Consider the following 16121-nt stretch of genomic DNA (forward strand, 5'->3'; position numbering starts at 1 on the left):
CACAGCTGTGCTTGTGGTGTAGTGTTTATCACATCCACTTAATACGCGGAAGGCCCCAGGTTCGATCCCTGGCAGGCACAAGAGCGTTTCTTTTTTTAGTTTCAATTTACGTCATTGAACAAAGACTCATTCATGAGAGCTCTGCACAGCTGTGCTTGTGGTGTAGTGGTTATCACATCCGCTTAACACGCGGAAGGCCCCAGGTTCGATCCCTGGCAGGCACAAGAGCATTTTTTTAGTTTCAATATACGTAATTGAACAAAGGCTCATTCGTGAGGGCTGTACACAGCTGCGCTTGTGGTGTAGTGGTTATTACATCCGCCTAACACGCGGAAGGCCCCAGGTTCGATCCCTGGCAGGCACAAGAGCATTTCTTTTTTAGTTTCAATATATGTCATTGAACAAAGACTCATTCATGAGAGGTCTGCACAGCTGTGCTTGTGGTGTATTGGTTATCACATCCGCTTAACACGTGGGAAGCCCCAGGTTGGATCCCTGGCAGGCACAAGAGCACTTATTTTTTACAGTTTCAATATACGCAATTGAACAAAGGCTCATTCGTGAGAGCTCTGAACAGCTGTGCTTGTGGTGTAGTGGTTATCACATCCCCCTAACACGCAGAAGGCCCCAGGTTCGATCCGGTGCAGGCACAAGCGCACTTCATTTTCACAGTTTCAATGTGCTTCATTGAACAACGACTCATTTGTGAGAGCTCTGCTCAACTGTCCTTGTGGTGTAGTGGTTATCACATCCGCCTAACACGTGGAAGGCCCCAGGTTCGATCCCTGGCAGGCAGAAGACCATTTCTTTTTTATTTTCAATATACGTCATTGAACAAAGACTCATTCATGAGAGCTCTGCACAGCTGTGCTTGTGGTGTAGTGGTTATCACATCCACTTAATACGCGAAAAGCCCCAGGTTCGATCTCTGGCAGGCACAAGAGCACTTCCTTTTTACAGTTTCAATATACGTCATTTAACGAAGGTTCATTCGTGAGAGCTCTGCACAGCTGTGCTTGTGGTGTAGTGGTTATCACATCCGCCTTACACGCGGAAGGCCCCAGGTTCGATCCCTGGCACGCACAAGAGCAGTTCTCTTTTACAGTTTCAATATACGTCATTGCACAAAGGCTCATTCGTGAGACCTCTGCACAGCTGTGCTTGTGGTGTAGCGGTTATCACATCCGCCTAACACGCAGAAGGCACAGGTTCGATCCCTGGCAGGCACAAGAGCACTTCTTTTTTTACAGTTTCAATATACGTCATTGAACAAAGACTCAATCGTGAGAGCTCTGCACAGCTGTGCTTGTGGTGTAGTGGTTATCACATCCGCCTAACACGCGGAAGGCCCCAGGTTCGATCCCTGGCAGACACAAGAGCGTTTCTTTTTTTAGTTTCAATATACGTCATTGAACAAAGACTCATTCATGAGAGCTCTGCACAGCTGTGCTTGTGGTGTAGCGGTTGTCACATCCGCCTAACACGCGGAAGGCCCGAGGTTCGATCCCTGGCAGGCGCAAGAGCACTTCTTTTTTTACAGTTTCAATATACTTCATTGAACAAAGACTCCTTCGTGTCACTTTGCGCAGCTGTGCGTGTGGTGTAGCGGATATCACATCCGCCTAACACGCGGAAGGCCCCAGGTTCGATACCTGGCAGACACAAGAGCATTTCTTTATTTAGTTTCAATATATGTCATTGAACAAAGACTCATTCATGAGAGCTCTGTGTTTGTGGTGTAGTGGTTATCACATGCGCTTAACACGCGGAAGGCCCCAGTTCCGATCTCTGGCAGGCACTCGAGCACTTCTTTTTTACAGTTTCAATATACGTCATTGAACAAAGACTCATTCGTGAGAGCTCTGCACAGCTGTGCTTGTGGTGTAGTGGTTATCACATCCGCTTTACGCGCGGAAGGCACCAGGTTGGATCCCTGGCAGGAACGAGAACATTTCTTTTTTTACAGTTTCAATATACGTCTTTGAACAAAGACTCATTCATGAGAGCTCTGCACAGCTGTGCTTGTGGTGTAGCGGTTATCACATCCGCCTAACACGCGGAAGGCCCCAGGTTCGGTCCCTGGCATGCACAAGAGCACTTCTTTTTTACAGTTTAAATATACGTCATTGAACAAAGGCTCATTCGTGAGACCTCTGCACAGCTGTGCTTGTGGTGTAGTGGTTATCACATCCGCCTTACACGCGGAAGGCCCCAGGTTCGATCCCTGGCAGGCACAAGAGCACTTCTCTTTTACAGTTTCAATATACGTCATTGCACAAAGGCTCATTCGTGAGACCTCTGCACAGCTGTGCTTGTGGTGTAGCGGTTATCACATCCGCCTAACACGCAGAAGGCATAGGTTCGATCCCTGGCAGGCACAAGAGCATTTTTTTAGTTTCAATATACGTAATTGAACAAAGGCTCATTAGTGAGGGCTGTGCACAGCTGCGCTTGTAGTGTAGTGGTTATTACATCCGCCTAACACGCGGAAGGCCCCAGGTTCGATCCCTGGCAGGCACAAGAGCATTTCTTCTTTTAGTTTCAATATACGTCATTGAACAAAGACTCATTCGTGAGAGCTCTGCACAGCTGTGCTTGTGGTGTAGTGTTTATCACATCCGCCTTACACGCGGAAGGTCCCAGGTTCGATCCCTGGCAAGCACAAGAGCACTTCTTTTTTACAGTTTAAATATACGTCATTGAACAAAGACTCAATCGTGAGAGCTCTGCACAGCTGTGCTTGTGGTGTAGTGGTTATCACATCCGCCTAACACGCGGAAGGCCCCAGGTTCGATCCCTGGCAGGCACAAGAGCGTTTCTTTTTTTAGTTTCAATATACGTCATTGAACAAAGACTCATTCATGAGAGCTCTGCACAGCTGTGCTTGTGGTGTAGTGGTTATCACATCCGCTTCACACGCGGAAGACCCCAGGTTCGATTTCTGTAGGCACAGGAGCATTTATTTTTTAATTTCAATATACGTCATTGAAGAAAGACTCATTCGGGAGAGCTCTGCACAGCTGTGCTTGTGGTGTAGTGGTTATCACATCCGCTTTACGCGCGGAAGGCACCAGGTTGGATCCCTGGCAGGAACGAGAGCATTTCTTTTTTTACAGTTTCAATATACGTCTTTGAACAAAGACTCATTCATGAGAGCTCTGCACAGCTGTGCTTGTGGTGTAGTGCTTATCACATCCGCCTTACACGCGGAAGGCCCCAGGTTCGATCCCTGGCATGCACAAGAGCACTTCTTTTTTACAGTTTAAATATACGTCATTGAACAAAGGCTCATTCGTGAGACCTCTGCACAGCTGTGCTTGTGGTGTAGTGGTTATCACATCCGCCTTACACTCGGAAGGCCCCAGGTTCGTTCCCTGGCAGGCACAAGAGCACTTCTCTTTTACAGTTTCAATATACGTCATTGCACAAAGGCTCATTCGTGAGACCTCTGCACAGCTGTGCTTGTGGTGTAGCGGTTATCGCATCCGCCTAACACGCAGAAGGCATAGGTTTGATCCCTGGCAGGCACAAGAGCACTTCTTTTTTTACAGTTTCAATATACGTCATTGAACAAAGACTCAATCGTGAGAGCTCTGCACAGCTGTGCTTGTGGTGTAGTGGTTATCACATCCGCCTAACACGCGGAAGGCCCCAGGTTCGATCCCTGGCAGGCACAAGACCGTTTCTTTTTTTAGTTTCAATATACGTCATTGAACAAAGAATCATTCATGAGAGCTCTGCACAGCTGTGCTTGTGGTGTAGTGGTTATCACATCCGCTTAACACGCGGAATGCCCCAGGTTCGATCCCTGGCAGGCACAAGAGCATTTTTTTAGTTTCAATATACGTAATTGAACAAAGGCTCATTCGTGAGGGCTGTACACAGCTGCGCTTGTGGTGTAGTGGTTATTACATCCGCCTAACACGCGGAAGGCCCCAGGTTCGATCCCTGGCAGGCACAAGAGCATTTCTTTTTTTAGTTTCAATATATGTCATTGAACAAAGACTCATTCATGAGAGGTCTGCACAGCTGTGCTTGTGGTGTATTGGTTATCACATCCGCTTAACACGTGGGAAGCCCCAGGTTGGATCCCTGGCAGGCACAAGAGCACTTCTCTTTTACAGTTTCAATATACGTCATTGCACAAAGGCTCATTCGTGAGACCTCTGCACAGCTGTGCTTGTGGTGTAGCGGTTATCACATCCGCCTAACACGCAGAGGGCATAGGTTCGATCCCTGGCAGGCACAAGAGCATTTTTTTAGTTTCAATATACGTAATTGAACAAAGGCTCATTAGTGAGGGCTGTGCACAACTGCGCTTGTAGTGTAGTGGTTATTACATCCGCCTAACACGCGGAAGGCCCCAGGTTCGATCCCTGGCAGGCACAAGAGCATTTCTTCTTTTAGTTTCAATATACGTCATTGAACAAAGACTCATTCGTGAGAGCTCTGCACAGCTGTGCTTGTGGTGTAGTGTTTATCACATCCGCCTTACACGCGGAAGGTCCCAGGTTCGATCCCTGGCAAGCACAAGAGCACTTCTTTTTTACAGTTTAAATATACGTCATTGAACAAAGACTCAATCGTGAGAGCTCTGCACAGCTGTGCTTGTGGTGTAGTGGTTATCACATCCGCCTAACACGCGGAAGGCCCCAGGTTCGATCCCTGGCAGGCACAAGAGCGTTTCTTTTTTTAGTTTCAATATACGTCATTGAACAAAGACTCATTCATGAGAGCTCTGCACAGCTGTGCTTGTGGTGTAGTGGTTATCACATCCGCTTCACACGCGGAAGACCCCAGGTTCGATTCCTGTAGGCACAGGAGCATTTATTTTTTAATTTCAATATACGTCATTGAACAAAGACTCATTCGGGAGAGCTCTGCACAGCTGTGCTTGTGGTGTAGTGGTTATCACATCCGCTTTACGCGCGGAAGGCACCAGGTTGGATCCCTGGCAGGAACGAGAGCATTTCTTTTTTTACAGTTTCAATATACGTCTTTGAACAAAGACTCATTCATGAGAGCTCTGCACAGCTGTGCTTGTGGTGTAGTGGTTATCACATCCGCCTTACACGCGGAAGGCCCCAGGTTCGATCCCTGGCATGCACAAGAGCACTTCTTTTTTACAGTTTAAATATACGTCATTGAACAAAGGCTCATTCGTGAGACCTCTGCACAGCTGTGCTTGTGGTGTAGTGGTTATCACATCCGCCTAACACGCAGAAGGCATAGGTTTGATCCCTGGCAGGCACAAGAGCACTTCTTTTTTTACAGTTTCAATATACGTCATTGCACAAAGGCTCATTCGTGAGACCTCTGCACAGCTGTGCTTGTGGTGTAGCGGTTATCGCATCCGCCTAACACGCAGAAGGCATAGGTTTGATCCCTGGCAGGCACAAGAGCACTTCTTTTTTTACAGTTTCAATATACGTCATTGAACAAAGACTCAATCGTGAGAGCTCTGCGCAGCTGTGCTTGTGGTGTAGTGGTTATCACATCCGCCTAACACGCGGAAGGCCCCAGGTTCGATCCCTGGCAGGCACAAGACCGTTTCTTTTTTTAGTTTCAATATACGTCATTGAACAAAGAATCATTCATGAGAGCTCTGCACAGCTGTGCTTGTGGTGTAGTGGTTATCACATCCGCTTCACACGCGGAAGGCCCCAGGTTCGATTCCTGTAGGCACAGGAGCATTTATTTTTTAATTTCAATATACGTCATTGAACAAAGACTCATTCATGAGAGCTCTGCACAGCTGTGCTTGTGGTGTAGTGGTTATCACATCCGCCTTACACGCGGAAGGGCCCAGGTTCGATCCCTGGCATGCACAAGAGCACTTCTTTTTTACAGTTTCAATATACGTCATTGAACAAAGGCTCATTCGTGAGACCTCTGCACAGGTGTGCTTGTGGTGTAGCGGTGGGATTCCACTTCGGGCCGCGATAGCGAGCGGACGCGTTTGGAATGGGCTCCGTCGGAGCGGTATCAGCGGCCGTTTATGGCCGCGGAAACAGGGTGATAGCTGCCTCGGATAACGAGTATCGCGTTGTTCTGCCTAGTCTGCCTTCAGGACGTCTGGTTTTGAATACTGTTTTTGTGCACGCGGATGTGAGGGCACGGCCCTACCGTGTAGAAGACTTCAGGGATACGCTGAGTGATTTGAAACTGCTCTCCGAGGTTACGGCCTTGGGGGCGTATCAAATGAATCACGTTTGGGCCGTCACGTTCAAATGTGCCGAAGGTGCGAAGAGGCTGCTGGAAAAAGCGGAAGTGAAAGTGAAGGGCCAGCGTTGCCTCCTCATCGATCCATCGAACCAGGAGCTTCGGTTGAAGCTGCACTGGCTCCTGCCTACCGTACCGGACGACGACGTGCGAGCGGCCTTCCTGAACTATGGCAGAGTGACGGACATTATCAAGGAACGGTGGAAGGTCAGTGGTGTGACTGACAAGGCGTCAACGACGCGAAATGTGGCGATGACACTTAAGGCGGGAGTCAAGCCAGAAGATTTACCCCATCAAATAAGGATTGCTGGTGAGCTGGCTCTTGTGGTGGTGCCGGGAAGGGCACCGCTATGCCTTCGTTGCCAGTGCACTGGACACATTCGTCGGGACTGTAGGGTACCACGGTGCACGTTGTGTCATCGCTTTGGACACAACGAGTCGGAATGCGTGCGTACCTATGCCAGTGTTGCAGGGCCCATGGGAAGCGACGACACTTCGGAGCTCCTGATGGACGAAGCAGATTCCGAGGCAGCAGCGAGAGTGGAGGCAGAAAGTGCCACGATGGACAGCGTGCCAGCTGAGCAAATCTCGGGTGAGAGTGCTCACGTAAAGTCGACGAACCTCAAAGCCGAAGATACATTGTTGGTGAAAAATGATTCCTCGGAAGCACTGCAGACGCAGGAGGACAAAAGCAACGTGACAGAAGAGGTCAACAGGGAAGTTGTGGAGGAAATGGACATTTCCAAGGAGGGCACCACGACGAATAAGCGATCACACGAAGGCGCCGAGGGAGAGAGCGAATCTACCGACCCAAGCAGTCGCGATGAACCTCCAGCAAAAGCAACCCCTGTACGTCGACCGACAGTGCGGCCACGGCCGAACATCCCACAGGATCGGAGGCTGACGGCGACGACGAAGCCGCCGCCACCGCCCCCGGTCACGTAGCAGTAAGCTGTGTAAGCCCCGACCTATGTCGCGGGCCCCAAGGTCTTGTGTAGACAGGAGCATAAGCCCATACTCTGGGTCTCTATTATTAATTATACAAATGGCGCTGCCAGATAAATCCTTGCGATTTGCTACAATCAATGTTCGAGGGCTTGCGGCGAGGAGAAAACAACGACAGTTGTATAGACTGGTGATCGAACATGATTTAGACATCATTGCCATACAAGAAACCAAACTTGGAAGTGAAGATGAGACCAAGAGTATGGTGCTACCTTTCATGTCAATGTACTACGCGGGTGTGAGTCACGCCATAGGGCAATCCGCGGGGTGCGTTCTTTTTGTGCGCCAACACCTAGGCCTTGAAGTGAGGGGCGTGAGGTCAGATTTGGCGGGGCGCATGGTTTTGTGTGATTTTCGTTATGGTTCAGTTGAATGGCGAGTGATATGCCTTTATGCTCCTAATTTGCTCGACGAACGAAGACATTTCTTCGAGAGTGTCAGAAATTACTGCAACGTCGAAAGGAACCTGGTACTGATGGGGGACTTTAATTGTGTACTGGCAGCGCGTGATAAATCAAGTGGTACAGCGTATAGAGACGCCAGCACGGCTGAGCTTCGCGAATTAATTGATGAATACGGGCTTGAGGACGTGGCGGACTGCTTGGAGTGCGACCGCATTGTGCGCTTCACGCATTTCCAAGCAGCCAGCCACGCCCGACTGGACAGAGTGTATGTTCCGGCTGAATTGATAGCACTTGCGCAAGAATATCGTGTGCAATCGGTGTCATTCAGTGACCACTGTCTAGTCATGTTCGATGTTAATAAGAAAGCGAAAAACCGAAATAAGTTTGCGTGGGAATTATGGAAACTTAATGCTAAAATTTTGGAGGATGAGGTTTTCTGTGAGAAAGTGTTAGCCCTGCTCGAAGAGATAAAGAACCAGACAAACACAACAATAGGTGAGAAATGGGAAACATTTAAGCAAACAGCTAAACTGAAGGCACTTGAACGAGCCAGCGCTTTAAAGCACGAAAAGAATAAGTACGAGGAAAACCTGCGGCAAAGCTTGCAAATGCTAACTTATGAAGAAAGCCTATCGCCTGGGACGTTCAAAGACGACATTAACACACTGAAGCAAAAACTTGAGCAGGCTGATATCGAACGCTATCGGGGAGCGTTGGTGCGAGCTAGAGTAGAAGCAACGATAACAGGCGAGGCGCCAACTAAACGAGCCCTCGCAAAGGAAAAAAAGTGGGCCCGCCGGAACGAGATTCACGAAGTGGAACAAGACGGTGTTATCTTATATGATCAGAGCGGCATCGAACACGTGTTCACAGCGTTCTACAGAAAGCTGTTCGCGCGTTGTCCGGTGGACGTAGAGGGTTTCGAGACGGAATTCATGCCTTTAATGCCAAAGATTGACGATAGCTCAAAGGAAATGTTAGAGCGCCGTATTACGGCCGATGAGATTGCGGTGGCGATAGACGATTTGAAACGTGGGAAATCTCCCGGGCCCGACGGGCTAGGAGCCGATTTTTATAAGGCGTTCAAGTACGAAGTAGCCCCTATACTGGCCGCAATTTTAGACGATGCATATGAGCGCAAACGACTACCACCTTCATTCCTGTCCACACACACATTTCTTATCCCGAAAACAGATGATCGCGACACATTAAAGCGGGTAACAGCATATCGCCCTATCAGCTTAGCGAACGTTGACTATAAGATATTCATGAAAGTGTTGGCTAAAAGACTGCAAACAGTAGTGAAAGATATAGTTGGACCACACCAGACGTGCGGTATCAAGGAACGAACCATTTTCACGAACATTCATACGGCGAGAAGCATACTAGAGTGTTGTGACGTATTGTGCGAGAAGGTCGCAATGCTCCAGTTGGATCTGGAAAAGGCGTTCGATCGGGTACCGCACGACATACTATTTGCCATTCTGGAGTACGTGAACGTAGGATCTGTTATCATGGAAGGTGTCGCAATGGCGTACAGGGGTTGCACGACAAGGTTGATAATAAATAAGTCAGTAGGAGAGCTTATCGAAGTGCAGCGGTCGGTGCGCCAGGGGTGCCCACTATCGCCGTTTCTTTTCGCTTTATATATTGAGCCCTTGTGCCTCAGCGTAATACGGGCTAACTGTATCAATGGCTTTAAAATGCAGCAAGCGGAGGCAAAACTACTCGCTTATGCGGACGACATCGCGGTGTTTTGTGGGGACCACGCCAGTATCAGGAAAACTGTGGAAATTGTGAAGCGTTATTGTGTTACTAGTGGCAGTGCAGTTAACTGGGGCAAGAGCCTCGGAATCTGGCATGGAGCATGGACAATGAAACCCAGTACCTTTGCCAACATTCAATGGATTTCCACTCCAACGAAATACCTAGGCGTTCCTTTAGAGTTTTACCGGGACAGTGAACCATACTGGCAGAACCAAGTTGCGGAAATGCGTGGAAGGACTGAGAGGACAAAGGGCTCGGAATTGTCTATGTTTGCACGTACCCCGGTGTGTAATGTGTTTTTCATTACTAAACTTTGGTATGTGTTGAGTGTTTTGCACTGCTCACGCATTAACATACAAAAGCTCCACAGAATTCTGGCTGTTTTTGTTTGGGGATCGAGTTGGGAGAGGACAAGCCGCACCAACTTGTTCCGACGGGTACGTGGTGGAGGTCTTGGCCTGTCGCACTTATTCCTGAGGCAAATAGTGAACCGGTTCTGCTTCCTTAGGGATGTGAAGGACCCCTTTTTGCGCACTGTATTACAGCTCAGACTTTGCAAACTTGTGCCGGACTTTGTGGTATCCACCGAATGTATTGAAGGCGGGGTTTTCGGTTTTTTGAAGGAGGTTGTGATGGCTTATAAGTTCTTGCGTGCTCGATTCTCATGCGAATATCTGGCGGGAGTGAAACGAAGGAAGCTATACAAAGATCTTGTGGATATACTACTCCCCGTGCCTTTGTATCGCACAATATATAGTGCCAAGTCTGGAAGTGATGTCCTGAAGCGTGTCAAACATATGTATGTAGCTCCAGGAGCCAAATCCTTTTTCTTCAGATTGCACACCGGGACACTAGAGGTAAAAACATGGCTACAGGAAAAAGGAATGTATGTACCATGGGGAGTGCACTGTTTTTTATGCAGAAAGCCTGAAACCATTGAGCACGTCTTCTTAGAATGCTGGGAAGGCGTGTTCTTCTGGGATATATTACAAAGAACGCTAAAGAAAGACCTCCCTCTAGACCCACAAGGAATTCGTTTCCTAACTGTGGACAACAAAGAAGGTGTCCCGTTTGATGCTGTTATGCTACTGGGTTTGCACTGCATATGGAAGGCCTGCATGGCCGCACGACATGTAGATATAGATGCAAGATCGGCACAAGAGTACTTCCGCGAATCAATGGGCAGGTTCCTGGAAGCACATAAATCTTTAGATCCGATACCTGAATGGGTATCGAGGATCGAGCCACTCATGAACATGAGACGATTTTAGCCATTACACGCCAGCCAAAGTTTGGTGTCTCATTTTACCCATGCCCATTTATGTATCTATGTCTTATGTGCCTTGCATTATTACTTGTGTTCCCTTACTGTATTTGTGTTTCTATGTGTACGCCTAAGCAGGCAATAAAAAAAAAGCTTGTGGTGTAGCGGTTGTCACATCCGCCTAACACGCGGAAGGCCCCAGGTTCGATCCCTGGCAGGCACAAGAGCACTTATTTTTTTACAGTTTCAATATACTTCATTGAACAAAGACTCCTTCGTGTCACTTTGCGCAGCTGTGCTTGTGGTGTAGCGGTTATCACATCCGCTTTACGCGCGGAAGGCACCAGGTTGGATCCCTGGCAGGAACGAGAGCATTTCTTTTTTTACAGTTTCAATATACGTCTTTGAACAAAGACTCATTCATGAGAGCTCTGCACAGCTGTGCTTGTGGTGTAGTGGTTATCACATCCGCCTTACACGCGGAAGGCCCCAGGTTCGATCCCTGGCATGCACAAGAGCACTTCTTTTTTACAGTTTAAATATACGTCATTGAACAAAGGCTCATTCGTGAGACCTCTGCACAGCTGTGCTTGTGGTGTAGTGGTTATCACATCCGCCTTACACGCGGAAGGCCCCAGGTTCGTTCCCTGGCAGGCACAAGAGCACTTCTCTTTTACAGTTTCAATATAAGTCATTGCACAAAGGCTCATTCGTGAGACCTCTGCACAGCTGTGCTTGTGGTGTAGCGGTTATCGCATCCGCCTAACACGCAGAAGGCATAGGTTTGATCCCTGGCAGGCACAAGAGCACTTCTTTTTTTACAGTTTCAATATACGTCATTGAACAAAGACTCAATCGTGAGAGCTCTGCACAGCTGTGCTTGTGGTGTAGTGGTTATCACATCCGCCTAACACGCGGAAGGCCCCAGGTTCGATCCCTGGCAGGCACAAGACCGTTTCTTTTTTTAGTTTCAATATACGTCATTGAACAAAGAATCATTCATGAGAGCTCTGCACAGCTGTGCTTGTGGTGTAGTGGTTATCACATCCGCTTAATACGCGGAAGGCGCCAGGTTCGATCTCTGGCAGGCAAAAGAGCACTTCTTTTTTACAGTTTCAATATACGTCATTGAACAAAGGTTCATTCGTGAGAGCTCTGCACAGCTGTGCTTGTGGTGTAGTGTTTATCACATCCACTTAATACGCGGAAGGCGCCAGGTTCGATCTCTGGCAGGCAAAAGAGCACTTCTTTTTTACAGTTTCAATATACGTCATTGAACAAAGGTTCATTCGTGAGAGCTCTGCACAGCTGTGCTTGTGGTGTAGTGTTTATCACATCCACTTAATACGCGGAAGGCCCCAGGTTCGATCCCTGGCAGGCACAAGAGCGTTTCTTTTTTTAGTTTCAATTTACGTCATTGAACAAAGACTCATTCATGAGAGCTCTGCACAGCTGTGCTTGTGGTGTAGTGGTTATCACATCCGCTTAACACGCGGAAGGCCCCAGGTTCGATCCCTGGCAGGCACAAGAGCATTTTTTTAGTTTCAATATACGTAATTGAACAAAGGCTCATTCGTGAGGGCTGTACACAGCTGCGCTTGTGGTGTAGTGGTTATTACATCCGCCTAACACGCGGAAGGCCCCAGGTTCTATCCCTGGCAGGCACAAGAGCATTTCTTTTTTTAGTTTCAATATATGTCATTGAACAAAGACTCATTCATGAGAGGTCTGCACAGCTGTGCTTGTGGTGTATTGGTTATCACATCCGCTTAACACGTGGGAAGCCCCAGGTTGGATCCCTGGCAGGCACAAGAGCACTTATTTTTTACAGTTTCAATATACGCAATTGAACAAAGGCTCATTCGTGAGAGCTCTGAACAGCTGTGCTTGTGGTGTAGTGGTTATCACATCCCCCTAACACGCAGAAGGCCCCAGGTTCGATCCGGTGCAGGCACAAGCGCACTTCATTTTCACAGTTTCAATGTGCTTCATTGAACAACGACTCATTTGTGAGAGCTCTGCTCAACTGTCCTTGTGGTGTAGTGGTTATCACATCCGCCTAACACGTGGAAGGCACCAGGTTCGATCCCTGGCAGGCACAAGAGCATTTCTTTTTTATTTTCAATATACGTCATTGAACAAAGACTCATTCATGAGAGCTCTGCACAGCTGTGCTTGTGGTGTAGTGGTTATCACATCCACTTAATACGCGAAAAGCCCCAGGTTCGATCTCTGGCAGGCACAAGAGCACTTCCTTTTTACAGTTTCAATATACGTCATTTAACAAAGGTTCATTCGTGAGAGCTCTGCACAGCTGTGCTTGTGGTGTAGTGGTTATCTTATCCGCCTTACACGCGGAAGGCCCCAGGTTCGATCCCTGGCACGCACAAGAGCAGTTCTCTTTTACAGTTTCAATATACGTCATTGCACAAAGGCTCATTCGTGAGACCTCTGCACAGCTGTGCTTGTGGTGTAGCGGTTATCACATCCGCCTAACACGCAGAAGGCACAGGTTCGATCCCTGGCAGGCACAAGAGCACTTCTTTTTTTACAGTTTCAATATACGTCATTGAACAAAGACTCAATCGTGAGAGCTCTGCACAGCTGTGCTTGTGGTGTAGTGGTTATCACATCCGCCTAACACGCGGAAGGCCCCAGGTTCGATCCCTGGCAGACACAAGAGCGTTTCTTTTTTAGTTTCAATATACGTCATTGAACAAAGACTCATTCATGAGAGCTCTGCACAGCTGTGCTTGTGGTGTAGCGGTTGTCACATCCGCCTAACACGCGGAAGGCCCGAGGTTCGATCCCTGGCAGGCGCAAGAGCACTTCTTTTTTTACAGTTTCAATATACTTCATTGAACAAAGACTCCTTCGTGTCACTTTGCGCAGCTGTGCGTGTGGTGTAGCGGATATCACATCCGCCTAACACGCGGAAGGCCCCAGGTTCGATACCTGGCAGACACAAGAGCATTTCTTTATTTAGTTTCAATATATGTCATTGAACAAAGACTCATTCATGAGAGCTCTGTGTTTGTGGTGTAGTGGTTATCACATGCGCTTAACACGCGGAAGGCCCCAGTTCCGATCTCTGGCAGGCACTCGAGCACTTCTTTTTTACAGTTTCAATATACGTCATTGAACAAAGACTCATTCGTGAGAGCTCTGCACAGCTGTGCTTGTGGTGTAGTGGTTATCACATCCGCTTTACGCGCGGAAGGCACCAGGTTGGATCCCTGGCAGGAACGAGAACATTTCTTTTTTTACAGTTTCAATATACGTCTTTGAACAAAGACTCATTCATGAGAGCTCTGCACAGCTGTGCTTGTGGTGTAGCGGTTATCACATCCGCCTAACACGCGGAAGGCCCCAGGTTCGATCCCTGGCATGCACAAGAGCACTTCTTTTTTACAGTTTAAATATACGTCATTGAACAAAGGCTCATTCGTGAGACCTCTGCACAGCTGTGCTTGTGGTGTAGTGGTTATCACATCCGCCTTACACGCGGAAGGCCCAGGTTCGATCCCTAGCAGGCACAAGAGCACTTCTTTTTTACAGTTTAAATATACGTCATTGAACAAAGGCTCATTTGTGAGAGCTCTGCACAGCTGTGCTTGTGGTGTAGTGTTTATCACATCCACTTAACACGCGCAAGGCCCCAGGTTCGATCCCTGGCAAGCACAAGAGCACTTCTTTTTTACAGTTTCAATATACGTCATTGAACAAAGGCTGATTCGTGAGAGCTCTGCACAGCTGTGTTTGGGGTGTAGCGGTTATCACATCCGCCTAACACGCGGAAGGCCTCAGGTTCGATCCCTGACAGGCACAAGAGCACTTCTTTTTTACAGTTTTAATATACGTAATTGAACAAAGGCTCATTCGTGAGAGCTCTGCACATGTGTGCTTGTGGTGTAGTGGTTATCACATCCGCCTTACACCCGGAAGGCGCCAGGTTCGATCTCTGGCAGGCACAAGAGCACTTCTCTTTTACAGTTTCAATATACGTCATTGCACAAAGGCTCATTCGTGAGACCTCTGCACAGCTGTGCTTGTGGTGTAGCGGTGATCACATCCGCATAACACGCAGAAGGCACAGGTTCGATCCCTGGCAGGCACAAGAGCACTTCTTTTTTTGCAGTTTCAATATACGTCATTGAACAAAGACTCAATCGTGAGAGCTCCGCACAGCTGTGCTTGTGGTGTAGTGGTTATCACATCCGCCTAACACGCGGAAGGCCCCAGGTTCGATCCCTGGCAATCACAAGAGCACTTCTTTTTTTACAGTTTCAATATACGTCATTGAACAAAGGCTGATTCGTGAGAGCTCTACACAGCCGTGCTTGTGGTGTAGTGGTTATCACATCCGCCTAACACGCGGAAGGCACCAGGTTCGATCCCTGGCAGGCACAAGAGCATTTCTTTTTTTAGTTTCAATATACGTCATTGAACAAAGGCTCATTCATGAGAGCTCTGCACATGTGTGCTTGTGGTGTCGTGGTTATCACATCCACTTAATACGCGGAAGGCGCCAGGTTCGATCTCTGGCAGGCAAAAGAGCACTTCTTTTTTACAGTTTCAATATACGTCATTGAACAAAGGTTCACTCGTGAGAGCTCTGCACAGCTGTGCTTGTGGTGTAGTGTTTATCACATCCACTTAATACGCGGAAGGCCCCAGGTTCGATCCCTGGCAGGCACAAGAGCGTTTCTTTTTTTAGTTTCAATATACGTCATTGAACAAAGACTCATTCATGAGAGCTCTGCACAGCTGTGCTTGTGGTGTAGTGGTTATCACATCCGCTTAACACGCGGAAGGCCCCAGGTTCGATCCCTGGCAGGCACAAGAGCACTTCTTTTTTTACAGTTTCAATATACGTCATCGAACAAAGACTCAATCGTGAGAGCTCTGCACAGCTGTGCTTGTGGTGTAGTGGTTATCACATCCGCCTAACACGCGGAAGGCCCCAGGTTCGATCCCTGGCAGACACAAGAGCGTTTCTTTTTTTAGTTTCAATATACGTCATTGAACAAAGACTCAATCATGAGAGCTCTGCACAGCTGTGCTTGTGGTGTAGTGGTTGTCACATCCGCCTAACACGCGGAAGGCCCGAGGTTCGATCCCTGGCAGGCGCAAGAGCACTTCTTTTTTTACAGTTTCAATATACTTCATTGAACAAAGACTCCTTCGTGTCACTTTGCGCAGCTGTGCGTGTGGTGTAGCGGATATCACATCCGCCTAACACGCGGAAGGCCCCAGGTTCGATACCTGGCAGACACAAGAGCATTTCTTTATTTAGTTTCAATATATGTCATTGAACAAAGACTCATTCATGAGAGCTCTGTGTTTGTGGTGTAGTGGTTATCACATGCGCTTAACACGCGGAAGGCCCCAGTTCCGATCTCTGGCAGGCACTCGAGCACTTCTTTTTTACAGTTTCAATATACGTCATTGAACAAAGA

At 48.0% G+C, this 16121-nt stretch overlaps 1 protein-coding gene and 51 non-coding genes across 52 annotated transcripts; all 52 read left to right on the forward strand.

The window, feature by feature from the left end:
• Positions 1 to 7: 7 nt before the first annotated feature.
• Positions 8 to 80, forward strand: TRNAI-AAU (transfer RNA isoleucine (anticodon AAU)). Its single transcript has one exon. It is a non-coding gene; the product is annotated as a tRNA-Ile (tRNA).
• A 71-nt stretch (positions 81 to 151) lies between these two features.
• On the forward strand, positions 152 to 224 carry TRNAV-AAC (transfer RNA valine (anticodon AAC)). The gene has a single exon. It is a non-coding gene; the product is annotated as a tRNA-Val (tRNA).
• Positions 225 to 291: 67 nt separating this feature from the next.
• On the forward strand, positions 292 to 364 carry TRNAV-AAC (transfer RNA valine (anticodon AAC)). Its single transcript has one exon. It is a non-coding gene; the product is annotated as a tRNA-Val (tRNA).
• A 358-nt stretch (positions 365 to 722) lies between these two features.
• On the forward strand, positions 723 to 797 carry TRNAV-AAC (transfer RNA valine (anticodon AAC)). Its single transcript has one exon. It is a non-coding gene; the product is annotated as a tRNA-Val (tRNA).
• Positions 798 to 1012: 215 nt separating this feature from the next.
• On the forward strand, positions 1013 to 1085 carry TRNAV-UAC (transfer RNA valine (anticodon UAC)). Its single transcript has one exon. It is a non-coding gene; the product is annotated as a tRNA-Val (tRNA).
• Positions 1086 to 1157: 72 nt separating this feature from the next.
• Positions 1158 to 1229, forward strand: TRNAV-AAC (transfer RNA valine (anticodon AAC)). The gene has a single exon. It is a non-coding gene; the product is annotated as a tRNA-Val (tRNA).
• A 73-nt stretch (positions 1230 to 1302) lies between these two features.
• Positions 1303 to 1375, forward strand: TRNAV-AAC (transfer RNA valine (anticodon AAC)). Its single transcript has one exon. It is a non-coding gene; the product is annotated as a tRNA-Val (tRNA).
• Positions 1376 to 1446: 71 nt separating this feature from the next.
• Positions 1447 to 1519, forward strand: TRNAV-AAC (transfer RNA valine (anticodon AAC)). Its single transcript has one exon. It is a non-coding gene; the product is annotated as a tRNA-Val (tRNA).
• A 72-nt stretch (positions 1520 to 1591) lies between these two features.
• TRNAV-AAC (transfer RNA valine (anticodon AAC)) lies at positions 1592 to 1664 on the forward strand. Its single transcript has one exon. It is a non-coding gene; the product is annotated as a tRNA-Val (tRNA).
• Positions 1665 to 2018: 354 nt separating this feature from the next.
• On the forward strand, positions 2019 to 2091 carry TRNAV-AAC (transfer RNA valine (anticodon AAC)). The gene has a single exon. It is a non-coding gene; the product is annotated as a tRNA-Val (tRNA).
• A 72-nt stretch (positions 2092 to 2163) lies between these two features.
• On the forward strand, positions 2164 to 2236 carry TRNAV-UAC (transfer RNA valine (anticodon UAC)). Its single transcript has one exon. It is a non-coding gene; the product is annotated as a tRNA-Val (tRNA).
• Positions 2237 to 2308: 72 nt separating this feature from the next.
• Positions 2309 to 2380, forward strand: TRNAV-AAC (transfer RNA valine (anticodon AAC)). The gene has a single exon. It is a non-coding gene; the product is annotated as a tRNA-Val (tRNA).
• A 67-nt stretch (positions 2381 to 2447) lies between these two features.
• TRNAV-AAC (transfer RNA valine (anticodon AAC)) lies at positions 2448 to 2520 on the forward strand. The gene has a single exon. It is a non-coding gene; the product is annotated as a tRNA-Val (tRNA).
• Positions 2521 to 2591: 71 nt separating this feature from the next.
• TRNAV-UAC (transfer RNA valine (anticodon UAC)) lies at positions 2592 to 2664 on the forward strand. Its single transcript has one exon. It is a non-coding gene; the product is annotated as a tRNA-Val (tRNA).
• A 72-nt stretch (positions 2665 to 2736) lies between these two features.
• On the forward strand, positions 2737 to 2809 carry TRNAV-AAC (transfer RNA valine (anticodon AAC)). The gene has a single exon. It is a non-coding gene; the product is annotated as a tRNA-Val (tRNA).
• A 359-nt stretch (positions 2810 to 3168) lies between these two features.
• TRNAV-UAC (transfer RNA valine (anticodon UAC)) lies at positions 3169 to 3241 on the forward strand. The gene has a single exon. It is a non-coding gene; the product is annotated as a tRNA-Val (tRNA).
• A 72-nt stretch (positions 3242 to 3313) lies between these two features.
• TRNAV-UAC (transfer RNA valine (anticodon UAC)) lies at positions 3314 to 3386 on the forward strand. Its single transcript has one exon. It is a non-coding gene; the product is annotated as a tRNA-Val (tRNA).
• A 217-nt stretch (positions 3387 to 3603) lies between these two features.
• TRNAV-AAC (transfer RNA valine (anticodon AAC)) lies at positions 3604 to 3676 on the forward strand. Its single transcript has one exon. It is a non-coding gene; the product is annotated as a tRNA-Val (tRNA).
• Positions 3677 to 3747: 71 nt separating this feature from the next.
• On the forward strand, positions 3748 to 3820 carry TRNAV-AAC (transfer RNA valine (anticodon AAC)). The gene has a single exon. It is a non-coding gene; the product is annotated as a tRNA-Val (tRNA).
• Positions 3821 to 3887: 67 nt separating this feature from the next.
• Positions 3888 to 3960, forward strand: TRNAV-AAC (transfer RNA valine (anticodon AAC)). The gene has a single exon. It is a non-coding gene; the product is annotated as a tRNA-Val (tRNA).
• A 355-nt stretch (positions 3961 to 4315) lies between these two features.
• Positions 4316 to 4388, forward strand: TRNAV-AAC (transfer RNA valine (anticodon AAC)). The gene has a single exon. It is a non-coding gene; the product is annotated as a tRNA-Val (tRNA).
• Positions 4389 to 4459: 71 nt separating this feature from the next.
• TRNAV-UAC (transfer RNA valine (anticodon UAC)) lies at positions 4460 to 4532 on the forward strand. The gene has a single exon. It is a non-coding gene; the product is annotated as a tRNA-Val (tRNA).
• Positions 4533 to 4604: 72 nt separating this feature from the next.
• On the forward strand, positions 4605 to 4677 carry TRNAV-AAC (transfer RNA valine (anticodon AAC)). The gene has a single exon. It is a non-coding gene; the product is annotated as a tRNA-Val (tRNA).
• Positions 4678 to 4747: 70 nt separating this feature from the next.
• On the forward strand, positions 4748 to 4821 carry TRNAV-CAC (transfer RNA valine (anticodon CAC)). The gene has a single exon. It is a non-coding gene; the product is annotated as a tRNA-Val (tRNA).
• A 215-nt stretch (positions 4822 to 5036) lies between these two features.
• TRNAV-UAC (transfer RNA valine (anticodon UAC)) lies at positions 5037 to 5109 on the forward strand. Its single transcript has one exon. It is a non-coding gene; the product is annotated as a tRNA-Val (tRNA).
• Positions 5110 to 5471: 362 nt separating this feature from the next.
• Positions 5472 to 5544, forward strand: TRNAV-AAC (transfer RNA valine (anticodon AAC)). Its single transcript has one exon. It is a non-coding gene; the product is annotated as a tRNA-Val (tRNA).
• Positions 5545 to 5614: 70 nt separating this feature from the next.
• TRNAV-CAC (transfer RNA valine (anticodon CAC)) lies at positions 5615 to 5688 on the forward strand. The gene has a single exon. It is a non-coding gene; the product is annotated as a tRNA-Val (tRNA).
• A 69-nt stretch (positions 5689 to 5757) lies between these two features.
• On the forward strand, positions 5758 to 5830 carry TRNAV-UAC (transfer RNA valine (anticodon UAC)). Its single transcript has one exon. It is a non-coding gene; the product is annotated as a tRNA-Val (tRNA).
• Positions 5831 to 5964: 134 nt separating this feature from the next.
• On the forward strand, positions 5965 to 7437 carry LOC142796484 (uncharacterized). Its single transcript, XM_075887243.1, has one exon. The coding sequence runs from the start codon at positions 5965 to 5967 to the stop codon at positions 7165 to 7167; it is 1203 nt and encodes a 400-aa protein (XP_075743358.1). The 3' UTR covers positions 7168 to 7437.
• Positions 7438 to 11103: 3666 nt separating this feature from the next.
• On the forward strand, positions 11104 to 11176 carry TRNAV-UAC (transfer RNA valine (anticodon UAC)). The gene has a single exon. It is a non-coding gene; the product is annotated as a tRNA-Val (tRNA).
• Positions 11177 to 11248: 72 nt separating this feature from the next.
• TRNAV-UAC (transfer RNA valine (anticodon UAC)) lies at positions 11249 to 11321 on the forward strand. Its single transcript has one exon. It is a non-coding gene; the product is annotated as a tRNA-Val (tRNA).
• A 217-nt stretch (positions 11322 to 11538) lies between these two features.
• Positions 11539 to 11611, forward strand: TRNAV-AAC (transfer RNA valine (anticodon AAC)). The gene has a single exon. It is a non-coding gene; the product is annotated as a tRNA-Val (tRNA).
• A 361-nt stretch (positions 11612 to 11972) lies between these two features.
• Positions 11973 to 12045, forward strand: TRNAI-AAU (transfer RNA isoleucine (anticodon AAU)). Its single transcript has one exon. It is a non-coding gene; the product is annotated as a tRNA-Ile (tRNA).
• Positions 12046 to 12116: 71 nt separating this feature from the next.
• Positions 12117 to 12189, forward strand: TRNAV-AAC (transfer RNA valine (anticodon AAC)). The gene has a single exon. It is a non-coding gene; the product is annotated as a tRNA-Val (tRNA).
• A 67-nt stretch (positions 12190 to 12256) lies between these two features.
• On the forward strand, positions 12257 to 12329 carry TRNAV-AAC (transfer RNA valine (anticodon AAC)). Its single transcript has one exon. It is a non-coding gene; the product is annotated as a tRNA-Val (tRNA).
• A 361-nt stretch (positions 12330 to 12690) lies between these two features.
• TRNAV-AAC (transfer RNA valine (anticodon AAC)) lies at positions 12691 to 12763 on the forward strand. Its single transcript has one exon. It is a non-coding gene; the product is annotated as a tRNA-Val (tRNA).
• Positions 12764 to 12978: 215 nt separating this feature from the next.
• TRNAV-UAC (transfer RNA valine (anticodon UAC)) lies at positions 12979 to 13051 on the forward strand. The gene has a single exon. It is a non-coding gene; the product is annotated as a tRNA-Val (tRNA).
• Positions 13052 to 13123: 72 nt separating this feature from the next.
• On the forward strand, positions 13124 to 13195 carry TRNAV-AAC (transfer RNA valine (anticodon AAC)). The gene has a single exon. It is a non-coding gene; the product is annotated as a tRNA-Val (tRNA).
• Positions 13196 to 13268: 73 nt separating this feature from the next.
• TRNAV-AAC (transfer RNA valine (anticodon AAC)) lies at positions 13269 to 13341 on the forward strand. The gene has a single exon. It is a non-coding gene; the product is annotated as a tRNA-Val (tRNA).
• Positions 13342 to 13411: 70 nt separating this feature from the next.
• Positions 13412 to 13484, forward strand: TRNAV-AAC (transfer RNA valine (anticodon AAC)). The gene has a single exon. It is a non-coding gene; the product is annotated as a tRNA-Val (tRNA).
• A 72-nt stretch (positions 13485 to 13556) lies between these two features.
• On the forward strand, positions 13557 to 13629 carry TRNAV-AAC (transfer RNA valine (anticodon AAC)). The gene has a single exon. It is a non-coding gene; the product is annotated as a tRNA-Val (tRNA).
• Positions 13630 to 13983: 354 nt separating this feature from the next.
• On the forward strand, positions 13984 to 14056 carry TRNAV-AAC (transfer RNA valine (anticodon AAC)). The gene has a single exon. It is a non-coding gene; the product is annotated as a tRNA-Val (tRNA).
• Positions 14057 to 14128: 72 nt separating this feature from the next.
• On the forward strand, positions 14129 to 14200 carry TRNAV-UAC (transfer RNA valine (anticodon UAC)). The gene has a single exon. It is a non-coding gene; the product is annotated as a tRNA-Val (tRNA).
• Positions 14201 to 14417: 217 nt separating this feature from the next.
• TRNAV-AAC (transfer RNA valine (anticodon AAC)) lies at positions 14418 to 14490 on the forward strand. The gene has a single exon. It is a non-coding gene; the product is annotated as a tRNA-Val (tRNA).
• A 72-nt stretch (positions 14491 to 14562) lies between these two features.
• Positions 14563 to 14635, forward strand: TRNAV-UAC (transfer RNA valine (anticodon UAC)). The gene has a single exon. It is a non-coding gene; the product is annotated as a tRNA-Val (tRNA).
• Positions 14636 to 14852: 217 nt separating this feature from the next.
• TRNAV-AAC (transfer RNA valine (anticodon AAC)) lies at positions 14853 to 14925 on the forward strand. The gene has a single exon. It is a non-coding gene; the product is annotated as a tRNA-Val (tRNA).
• A 73-nt stretch (positions 14926 to 14998) lies between these two features.
• Positions 14999 to 15071, forward strand: TRNAV-AAC (transfer RNA valine (anticodon AAC)). The gene has a single exon. It is a non-coding gene; the product is annotated as a tRNA-Val (tRNA).
• Positions 15072 to 15287: 216 nt separating this feature from the next.
• Positions 15288 to 15360, forward strand: TRNAI-AAU (transfer RNA isoleucine (anticodon AAU)). The gene has a single exon. It is a non-coding gene; the product is annotated as a tRNA-Ile (tRNA).
• A 71-nt stretch (positions 15361 to 15431) lies between these two features.
• On the forward strand, positions 15432 to 15504 carry TRNAV-AAC (transfer RNA valine (anticodon AAC)). Its single transcript has one exon. It is a non-coding gene; the product is annotated as a tRNA-Val (tRNA).
• A 73-nt stretch (positions 15505 to 15577) lies between these two features.
• Positions 15578 to 15650, forward strand: TRNAV-AAC (transfer RNA valine (anticodon AAC)). The gene has a single exon. It is a non-coding gene; the product is annotated as a tRNA-Val (tRNA).
• A 71-nt stretch (positions 15651 to 15721) lies between these two features.
• On the forward strand, positions 15722 to 15794 carry TRNAV-AAC (transfer RNA valine (anticodon AAC)). The gene has a single exon. It is a non-coding gene; the product is annotated as a tRNA-Val (tRNA).
• A 72-nt stretch (positions 15795 to 15866) lies between these two features.
• Positions 15867 to 15939, forward strand: TRNAV-AAC (transfer RNA valine (anticodon AAC)). The gene has a single exon. It is a non-coding gene; the product is annotated as a tRNA-Val (tRNA).
• The last annotated feature ends 182 nt before the right edge of the window (positions 15940 to 16121 follow it).

Source organism: Rhipicephalus microplus, chromosome 2 (assembly GCF_043290135.1).
Source record: "Rhipicephalus microplus isolate Deutch F79 chromosome 2, USDA_Rmic, whole genome shotgun sequence".
In the NCBI taxonomy this organism is placed as follows: domain Eukaryota; kingdom Metazoa; phylum Arthropoda; class Arachnida; order Ixodida; family Ixodidae; genus Rhipicephalus; species Rhipicephalus microplus.

Bases quoted from the DNA above. Each gene is read 5' to 3' on its own strand.
- LOC142796484 (XM_075887243.1), top strand. From the start codon at position 5,965: ATGGGCTCCGTCGGAGCGGTATCAGCGGCCGTTTATGGCCGCGGAAAC.